This window comes from Eumetopias jubatus, unplaced genomic scaffold (genome assembly GCF_037043125.1).
Source record: "Eumetopias jubatus isolate StellerSeaLion01/CBP00866 unplaced genomic scaffold, mEumJub1_p1.0 scaffold_2, whole genome shotgun sequence".
In the NCBI taxonomy this organism is placed as follows: domain Eukaryota; kingdom Metazoa; phylum Chordata; class Mammalia; order Carnivora; family Otariidae; genus Eumetopias; species Eumetopias jubatus.
This window is the reverse complement of record NW_028274808.1, coordinates 52,746,022-52,756,205: the sequence shown is the minus strand read 5'-3', so window position 1 is coordinate 52,756,205 and position 10,184 is coordinate 52,746,022. Positions and strand designations below refer to the sequence as shown.

General features: G+C 45.2%; 1 protein-coding gene across 1 annotated transcript; it reads right to left on the bottom strand.

Moving 5' to 3' along the window:
• Positions 1-1,135: 1,135 nt before the first annotated feature.
• LOC114217511 (L-threonine 3-dehydrogenase, mitochondrial) lies at positions 1,136-9,670 on the bottom strand. Its single transcript, XM_028114380.2, has 8 exons — positions 9,475-9,670; positions 7,604-7,646; positions 7,308-7,378; positions 5,457-5,606; positions 5,186-5,358; positions 4,037-4,127; positions 2,411-2,680; positions 1,136-1,600 (listed from the first exon to the last, which is right to left on the bottom strand). Exons 1-8 carry the CDS (start codon positions 9,656-9,658, stop codon positions 1,461-1,463), a joined length of 1,122 nt encoding a protein of 373 aa, XP_027970181.1. The 5' UTR covers positions 9,659-9,670; the 3' UTR covers positions 1,136-1,460.
• Between the last annotated feature and the right edge of the window lie 514 nt (positions 9,671-10,184).

The following is a 10,184-nucleotide window of genomic DNA, read 5'->3' as shown; positions in this document are numbered from 1 at the left end:
CATCAATGATTTCTCAATAAAACTGGGGAAAAAAAAACCTAAAACAAACAAAACTGAGTGAACAGTATGTGAAATAAATCTCAGTGAAGTTGTAAAAAAAACCCCAAAAACCTCATTACTGTTTGGTTTTAGAAAATAACATACACAAATGTATGCTTCATTAAGTAGGAAAAAAAAAAACAATTAAATCATTCAATAATTTAGAAGTTCTCCAGTTAAAAGTTCAATATTATTTTTTTTAACTTAGGCACCACACCCAGCATGGAGCCCGATGTGGGGTTTGAACTTATAACAATCCTGAAATTAAGACTTGGACTCTTAACCGACTGAGCCACCCAGGTGCCCCAAAAGTTAAATAGATTTTAAATCCAGTTATGCCTCCAAAAAAGTTAGCGTTTCTACCCTGCAGTTAAAAATTCCAAATACAGAACCCTGTCATTAAGCATGTAATAGAAATGCCCTTTAGTCCATGACAGCTTTGTCCAATATGCCCGTGAGCAGTTCTACTCTCTGGTGATTTCACAGGTATCCGGAGGTGGCTAGAAGAAAGTAAATCCATATATATTTATATAGGAATTGCTCCAGAAGGGTTTAGAGCAGCTCTCCTGAAAGCTCAATCTAAGAGTATATAAAAAAAAGGCTGTCACAAGAAAAGTTCTCTTTAGAAAACTGTGTGGATCTGGTCCTGTGGGCCGTAGGAGGAACAGAATAACCAGGTGGCACTTGGAGATTCTCATCCCCATTTGTTGAGTCAACCTGAAAGGGAGGAGCCCAGACACCTGTATATTTACACCGGGAGACTGACATGGCCAGGTAAGAGAATTACAATCCTGATAATCAATACTCAGGAAGTTAATCAAAATTGGAGGTGCTCCCCATTACTAGTTATATCATCTTTGATATTCTTCATTTCCTACAGATACATCTTTTTACAGAAAAGTAAATTAGAGGTGATAATTTTTGAGGGAGTGTTAAGATTTCTTGAAGATTATATAGCAAACATTTATGTCCTGATGGGATAGTGTTTAAATTAGGAGATAATCTTTGATAGTCTTTAAAATGTAATCTTTGGTCTCTAGGCAAGAGAATATGGAGTCTTACGAGTGATATTTAAATTAAATTTAATTCACAACAAACAACACATACGTCCACCTTCCCCAAAATGGTTAATTCATCTGAATTAAGGAAATGGCAACTTTTCTGACTGAAGTCTTCATTCTGTGATATGTGTGTTTGGGCAAGTTTAGGCAAACAGCAAAGGTTTAGAAGTCCTACCACCAAACCTACAGCATTTTGAAAATGCAAAAGCCAACATGATTCTCCAACCTGGCAGTTCAGTATGAGCTGCCAAAATTTCATCCAATTCATCCTTCCATTCCAGATAATTGAGGTTCCTCAGGGTCGTTACGCTTTTCCCTTGACAGTGGTCCAGGACACATGAGCTCTCCCTTCCGATTCCCTCAGTTAGCCTGGGCAACTCTAGTATCAGAACCATGGAAGTTCAACATCGTCGTCACCAACTCTGGAAGATCAAAGTTGTGTTTCCACCCCCAGTCCTTCCGAGCATTGCTGTCATCAAAGTTCATTGGCCAACTATCCGCTAGGAAAAGACACGGAATAGAAGCTTAAGTTACTCAGGCTCTAGATTTGCAAAAAGGTCCAGAACACTTTATATACAGGTCTATCATCCAAGATACCACAAAAGAAATTCACTCTCTGAAATTCCTCCTCTGAGCAGACCGGAGTGGCCATTATGTGCACACGTAGCCACCCTCCTAGATTAGAAGATTCTATTACACATCCATGGTCAGGCCCTGGGAATTGTGACGCACTATTAAAATATCCCACAGAGTTGTAGGGCAGGACTCTTCTACTCCGACAGTACTCAAGGCCACAGTGGCATCAGAAAACCCAGGGACGTTTTCTTACGCTGTTGGCTGGTTTTATGTTTCAACGATAAAACAGTAAAATGCTGACAAGCTATTTATTTGGAATAGAACAATTCCACCCCCTTTATTTTTTTTAAAAGCATTTGTTTATCTTTTTCTTTTTAAGATTTTATTTATTTACTTGACAGAGACACAGCAAGAGAGGGAACACAAGCAGGGGGAGTGGGAGAGGGAGAAGCAGGCCTCCGCGGAGCAGGGAGCCCGACGTGGGGCTCGATCCCAGGACCCTGGGATCATGACCTGAGCCCAAGGCAGATGCCTAACGACTGAGCCACCCAGGCGTCCCTCCACCCCCTTTAGATATCAGTGCCCCAAACTGCAGCATCTGTTGGCTCAACAACTCTTTCTCCAGAATGTGTCCAGACCCTCCTTATCCGCCATGCTTTGTGTCCTCATGGAACTCACAGTATAGACTGGAGCTTCACTTGGGTTTTGAGGGGGGTTTGCAATGATGTACCCACCTATGGCCTGTCTAACAGAATCCACGTTGTACGTGATCTGGAATTCTGGTACATGCTTGAGAACCTCCTGGGCCAGGTCCTCAGGGGTGAAGCTCATGGCATTGATGTTGTAGGTCCTCATGGAGAGGGACTCTGGCAGGGCCTCCATGACTTCCAGGGTGGCCCTGAGACAGTCATCAATATACATCATTGGGAGCCTCGTGCTGGGTTTCAGGTTGCACTCAAATTTGCCATTCTTCAGGGCGTTGTGGAAGATCTGGACCGCATAGTCTGAAAGAGAATCCTGTCTGTGGGTCATCTTATAACAAAATGATGAATGAGCCTCTTGTGTTAGGGTAGTGGTTCTCAAACGCCTTAGGCTCCAAACCTCTTTATGCTCCTCACCACCACCGAGGACCTCCAAGGAGGTCTTAGGAGTGTGGGTTACATCAATATCTACTAGACCAGAAATTAACAGAGCATTTAAAAAAATACTACTACATCTTAAAATGATCATAATAAACCCATCACACAGTCATGTGTATGATATTGTATATGAAGAACGTATTTTTCAAGCCAAGGAACATTTAGTGAGAAGAACGGCGTGTTTTACGTTTTGACCATCTCTTGTCTGCCTGGCTTAGTAGCAGACAGCTGGAGTCTCCTGTGTGCTGGTGTGTTCAGCCCACTGCACTGCCACACATCACACGGCCTCTGGAAAACTCCACAGTGCATTCGTAAGGAGAGTGAAAAGAAAGCAAGTAATATCTTAATCCTGATATGGAAAGAGTTTTGACCTCTTGGACCCCTTGAAAAAAACGAAGGATCCTGAGGGATTCCGAGTGAATACTTGAAGAGGCCTTGTATTAAGGCAAAAAGCTTTTTAAAAAGTAACCCAAACAAAAATCTCCTTTAAAATCCCTCAGATTTGGGGGTGCCTGGGTGGCTCAGTCAGTTAAGCGTGTCTACCTTTGGCTCAGGTCATGATCCCAGGGTCCTGGGATCGAGCCCTGCATCGGGTTCCTTGCTCAGGAGAGCCTGCTTCTCCCTCTGCCTGCCGCTCCCCCTGCTTGTGCTCTAATAAATAATAAGTAAATAAATAAAATTTAAAAAAATTTAATATCTCTCAGATTGTCAAGACTTAGCTTTTATATTGTATCTCAGGACCCCTCATACGGGAAGGATTTCTAATATGGGAGTTATTGAATATAATGCATGCTTGAGTCCAAATTAATAATAATACCACCACCACCATCACCACTCATGCTCCCTTAAAAACATGCAATGCATACATATAGTCCATTTTCACAAAGCTCTCTGCATTAAGAAACAAAGGCTGGATTCAAAGAAAGAGGCTATTTCCCATTTGGTGTCTTCCTACATTGCGGATGACAAACTTGTTCTTGAATATTCTCTGATTCCAGCACTGAGGATGGCCAGTCCCGACCTGGATTTGCAACACCAGCATGAGCTGCCCTTCACAAGTTCAAGCCAATGGGATTCCATGAGCTTCTCAGATGCACTTGCCAGAGGGGGTGCCAAAACTTGGGTCAGTACACAGCTGAATAGACTGCTGGTCCCTTGCCACTCTTCAGGGCACTGAGCAAGCCCGTCTTCCGTAGGGCAGAGACAGAGAACAGCACTTACCAGTTGTTCCTCCTCCAGGCTGTGAGTCTGCTGAAATGATTCCAGGATATCTCAAGCACCGGAAATCTAACCCGTACCGGTGATGATAATACTACATGAAAGAGAAAAATGACTTTAAAACACATCCTTTAAACTGGACAGAGCAATGCAAAGAACAGCTCTTTTTGGGGGTGGGGGGAGGGCAGAGAGGAGTATCTTTCCATGCAGTTCTATTAAAATATTCCTAAAGGAAACGAGACTGTAGAATTTCTAAGAGCCACTCACTTTAATAAATAGCCCTTAAGTTTTTATCTTCAAAAAATCACTCCGGTGACATACCAACACGGTCAATAATAAATTAGCCTGTGCTGGTTTCCAACCTTTCTTTGGAAGACCCCAAGCAATCCTCCAGGAGCTCACAATCCTCCAGAAGCGTGTTCCTGCAGTGTGGCATTGCACAGAGCCCTGGGGAGGACCGCACAGGAGGAGGGCAATGCCTGATATGTCAGGTAAAGGAGCAGACACCAACTCACATTTGCTGTAGAGTTGTTTATTTTTTTTAAGATTTTTTACTTTATTTATTTGAGAGAGAGAGAGAGAAAATGAGAGGGAGAGAGAGCATGAGCAGGGGGAGGGGCAGAGGGAGAAGCCAACTCCCTGCTGAGCAGGGATCCTGATGTGGGACTCAATCCCAGGACCCTGGGATCATGACCTGATCCAAAAGCAGATGTTTAACTGACTGAGCCACCTAGGCGCCCCTTAGCATAGAGTTTTAAAGACAAAGAGTATTTAAAAAAATAGAACCAAAAGTCATTTGACGTTCTCCATAAACACAAAGTTTGAAAATCACCTCCCATTACTGCCAATAGTGGAAGCCTGACAGCATGGAGCAGAACCCGTAAGACAAGCAGCAAATGAAGAAGAGAATGTCATCGAGGGGCCTCTGGGAAGGGCTGCGTGTTATCACAAGGCCAAGGGCTAAGGAGTTCTTCCGGAGCTATCCGGAGCTATCCGTATCTGCCACTTAGCAAACACAATCAGCCTGGGAGCACTTCTGGGGGCTGGGCTGGGGGTGGAGAGAAATGTCCTCTCCAAGGATGAATCAGCAAGTGTACGAGGCAGAAAGAATAGAAAAGGCAACGCTGAGTCATCTTGCCAAGCAAGGCTTACTTCTCCCATGAGCTCGGCGTGGACCTTGGACACCCCGTAGATGGTCCTGGGCCTCTGAACACAGAGATCGGGAGTTGGATTCCGGGGAGAAGTAGGTCCAAAAGCTCCGATTGTGCTAGGCACAAACAATCGCAAATTGTGCTCTGTTGCAACATCTAGGATGTTATGTAATCCTGAAACAAACGGACATAACCACTGTCTGAAAAATGTCCTACCGAAGAATTGGAAAAACTGGCAAATCAACCGTTTTGGGCAAGACCCAGAAACTTACCGGTGATATTTACGGCTCTGGCCAAGGATACGTTTGCTTCCCCAACCGCACTGAGCAAAGCGCTATAATGAAACAACCAGGTGATGCGGTTGTTTACCACGATCTCCCGAAGATTTTTGTAATCCAGAATGTCGGAATAAATAAACGGGCCTATGAGGAACACAGCAAAACCACAAATGTGCAAGTTTGGTTTTTTTTTTTTCTTTTTGCAAGTTTGGGGTTTAAAAAGCTAAGTGGACCTTCTCCCCCACCTCTGTTGACTCGTGAATTCCATTAGGATCAACTTGGTGACTAAACCACTTGGACCTTATGTAGCATTTTGCTTATGAACAAACCCAAACCACCCCCCAGGTAATAATAGCTAGCGCTTATAAAGGACTTACACTTGCCAGGCATTGTCCTAAGGGCTTTCTGTATATTTAGCTCTCCTACAGACTTTGAGGGAGATATATTTTACCAGGAAGGAAACAGGCACAGAGAAGCCAGGATTGGAGAGAAAGTTGGAGAACGGGGGTCACAACCAGGCAGCTGGCTCCAGAGTTGGCGCTGTTAATACCACCCCTACATGCACACGGTGATTTCACTCTGCTGAAAAGTTAAGTATTTTAAAAAGGATATAGAGGTGGATTTTTATTTTTAAGATTTTATTTATTTATTTGTCAGAGAGAGAGAGAGAAGAGAGAGTGCAAGTGAGCACAAGCAGGGGAAGCGGCAGGGAGAGGGAGAGGGAGAAGCACGATGCGGGACTTGATCCCAGCACTCTGGGATCATGACCTGACCCGAAGGCAGATGCCCAACTGACTAACCTACGCAGGCATCCCTAGAGGTGGATTTTTAAAAGAACATACAGCTTGGTATAGAAGAACCACAGGCATGACCTAGGGAGAGTCAGTCTGTTTCAGGGGCAACTTCCCCCACTTACAGCAAAGTACCGGTAAGCCAAAGGCTGACATGGGACCAGGATGGACCAGAAGATGTTATAAACATGTTTCTAAGGTAGGAGAAAACTTGGGGAGTTTGAAGTGTGTGTGTGTGTGTGCACAGCAGTTTAAGAGCAAGTCTATGTTGGGGTGCCAGGATGGCTCCGTTGGTTAAGCACCTGACTCTTGATTTCACCTCAGGTCGTGATCTCAGGGTCATGAGATCGAGCCCCGTGTCGGGCTCCGCATTTAGCAGTCTGACTCTGTTGGGATTCTCTCTCTCTCCCTCTCACTAAAATAAATAAATCTTTTCTTTTTTTAAAAAAGCAAGTCTATGTTGAAATAGGATTAATTTCTTCAAATTTTTAAAGTTCCTTTTCCTCATTAATAGGACTTGATTTTTCTTTTCCCTCTGAGCGAAGAAGTTAACTAAAAACTCAGAAAGGCAGGAATCAAAGTTTTTATTCCAAAAATCCTATCCCAAATAACATCCAAAGATATCATTCCCAAACTTTACTTCAAGTTCAGAGAGTTCTCCTGTTCTTATAACTCTTGAACAACCAGCAGCATTACTGTAGACATTTCACAGAATTATGAGGGACAAAATAGGAGATTTTTTTTGAGAGAGAGTGAATGGGGGTGTGGGGTATAGAAGGAGAGGGAGAGAGAGAATCCCAAGTGGGCTCCACACCCAGGATGGAGCCAGACGCGGGGCTCAATCTCACAACCCTGAGATCGTGACCTGAGCTGAAATCCGGCACCCCAAAATAGGACATTTTTAAAAAATCGCACAGCTGGGCCTCAATAATGCCTTTCTTTTCATCATAAGCCTGGTTATGAGCTGTTGCACACACTGACTGCATGAGCCGCCTCTCTAACTGCATTTTGAAAATCAAAGGTAAAACAAAAGCAAGGCATCTTGATCTCTTACCGCTGTGGAAGATGTGATCAGGGGGTTTCCTTATGTCAGACAAAATCACATTGTCCTTCCCAAATCGTTTCCTGAAGGGAAAATCAAAACACGTGAGTTGGTACATCTAGGATATAACTGGTCCAATGAAAATGCTCTTTTAAATAGGGCAAAGGACCAGTGTGGGAGATGATGACCCATGGACCTGCTATAAGTCTATGATATTAAGAGCAAAATAAAATGATTACATGTTGCCAAAGACAAACCACACATACTGAAGAACTCAGATTTTCAATTTCAGCTTTTTGGGCTCTTACCTCAAAAGGTTAGCAAGCCCCACTCCAAGCTGGCCAAGACCCCCTAGATGAAGAAAAAAGTAGAACTTTAATCCAAATCTAACCAATTCAATTATTCCCAGAACATAGTAGCAGAATAAGACATATATAATAGCAATCTTAGCTAATGAGGGAAAGCCCCAGTCTGACCTGAAAGAACTAAGTTACGTCCTCCAAGCTAGGACAGAGATCAATGCAGGTAACATTAGCTGCAGAGACAAAACTCTTTCTAGCATGCAGTGGCTGACAGGAAGCAAGGGTGCAGGAGGAGGAAAAATCACAAGAAAGTTGGAGAACCTCCTAGCTCCTTGAGCCAGGAATTCCCTCTCAGACCTGCCCTCATTATTTGATGGGCTCTGAAGCTTGAATGCAACAGGTGCCGGAACAGTCAAAGCCAAATAGAACAGTCTGAGACTAGCCTCTGGTAGGATTATCCAGAAGCCCATTACCCATTAAAACTGGGCTGGGGTGCGAGAGGGGAAAGAGGGGACAAACCAGGAAGTCAGCTGAGAAAAGGGCAGACAACTGAATCAACAAGGAGCCATGAAGAAAATTAAAAACGAGGATTAGAGATTCCTAATTTAGAGGCTTAAAAATGCCGCTGAGAAGAGGGACGTCCAGGTGGCTCATTCGGTTAAGTGTCTGCCTTTGGCTCAGGTGATGATTCTGGGGTCCTGGGATCAAGGCCGGGGCTTCCGGCTCAGCGGGGAGTCTGCTTCTCCCTCTCCGTCTGTCCCTCCCCCTGCTTGCATGATCTCGCTCTGACAAATAAGTAAATTTTTTAAAAATGCCACTGATTCAAGTGGGTAAGCTGGGGGCTGTGAGTACAGCTGGGGGAATGCAACTGCCAGTTTCATCTGGGAGAAGTAAATGAGGTGGGAGATCCAGAAAGTGGGATTTCCTGTAAGTGCTTGTTACCATGGGACTAGAACCGGGGCCCACTGACACTACCACTGGGTCCTAGAAGATGCTCTGTTGGTGGAGGCAGGAGGGAGTAAACCACCACCAGACAAGTGGGGTGAACCAGGGAGGAACGGTGCGAGGGGAAATGACTCCACCTCAAGTCCATTTCCAGTCAGAGACGAGGAGGCAGTCAAAGAAACACACACACACACACACACACACACTGCGAGGCACATAAGAAGCCAAGGGGAAGACAATCTGGTGGGAAGAAGGAAATAAAGTGTGTCCATCACATCAGAGGTGGGCTTGGGTTGGCTGGAAGGACTTGGAGTGCCCGGAGAGGCTCAGAGCGAGGAGGGTACGGCCTCAGGGGCTGGGTGGACAGGAGGTAAGGAGCACAGGGGGCAAGTCTGGGGACACTGAGATCAACGACATTCTAAGACGGTGGGGACAGGTTCCTCGGGCAGGCCCTGACGTATCTCCTCTGTCTCCCACACACAAACGTGCAACAGCTGCTGGGCATGGATGATGTGCAGTTTGGGTTGAGGAGTTCGGCCAAGAAAAGATGGAACTGATGCACTGCCCTAGTCCCTGCACAATCGCTCCCATAAGTCCTCACCTCCAGGCGATTGCAGCTCCTCGGCAGCTTCCTTCACAACCCCCACCCCGCCCTGTTTCCTATATCCAACCTTCAGACAATAAAAAATTACAACATGCAAACAAAGCACTGGCAACAGTGACACAATGAGGATTTCAGGCTTGCCATATTCTGGAGGAAGCCAATCGTGGAAAAGGTCATTTCTGAATATATGTTTGCTGGTGGCATGGTAGCCGTTCCAAAACCATCCAGAAACAGCATAGAAAAAAAAAAAAAAGACGACGACGATGAAGAATCAAGTTGCAAATGTGGAAAAAGAAAAAGAAAACAAAAACAAAAACAAAAACCCAACCTGTAATTAGGACGCGTGGCTGGTCTGTTTCAGAGAAAAGGGCAGAGTGGAAGCTGGCGTCTGCTGGAATCTGCCGAGGGGAGGTGCCCAGAAACCGGAGTGGCGGGGTAGCTATCCAGCAGCTACAGGCTGGGCTCCCCAGCATCTGGCCCGCAACCTGCCACAGCAGCCTAGCAACCGGCATTTCTCCGCAAGTACCCTGCCATAAAAAAGGAGCAGAGTTCATTACACAACCTTTTATGCTCCTGACACCTCCAAACACAAACTCGCTAAGATCGTCAGCTCACAGGCAAAAAGAGAACTGGACTCCCAAACTGAACTAAGGAGACTGCTGAGTGGGCCAACAGGAAGCCCGTCAAGAGCCTACCGCGAGCTGGGCTCTGTGAAAAGGGGATCAAATCCGGCAGGCAGACAAAAGCCGGGCAGAGATTTAGAACTGACACCACACAATGCTGACATTGACTACATCTAATGATCACGGTGGAGGGGACCATGCATAGAGCTGGAAACATCAAGTCAGTGCTTCCTAGCGAAGCCTTCAAATCCTCACAGCTGCTAGCCGTCTGTCCACGCACCATCGCAAGGCACACACGGATCCCAGATTAAATAACCTAGTGCCCTGTAAATCTTGTGTACTCAGTCGTTATCCTTAGAATGAAGCAGACCAGAAAAGCAGATGGTTAAGATAAAAAGGCCCTCAGTGATATTCG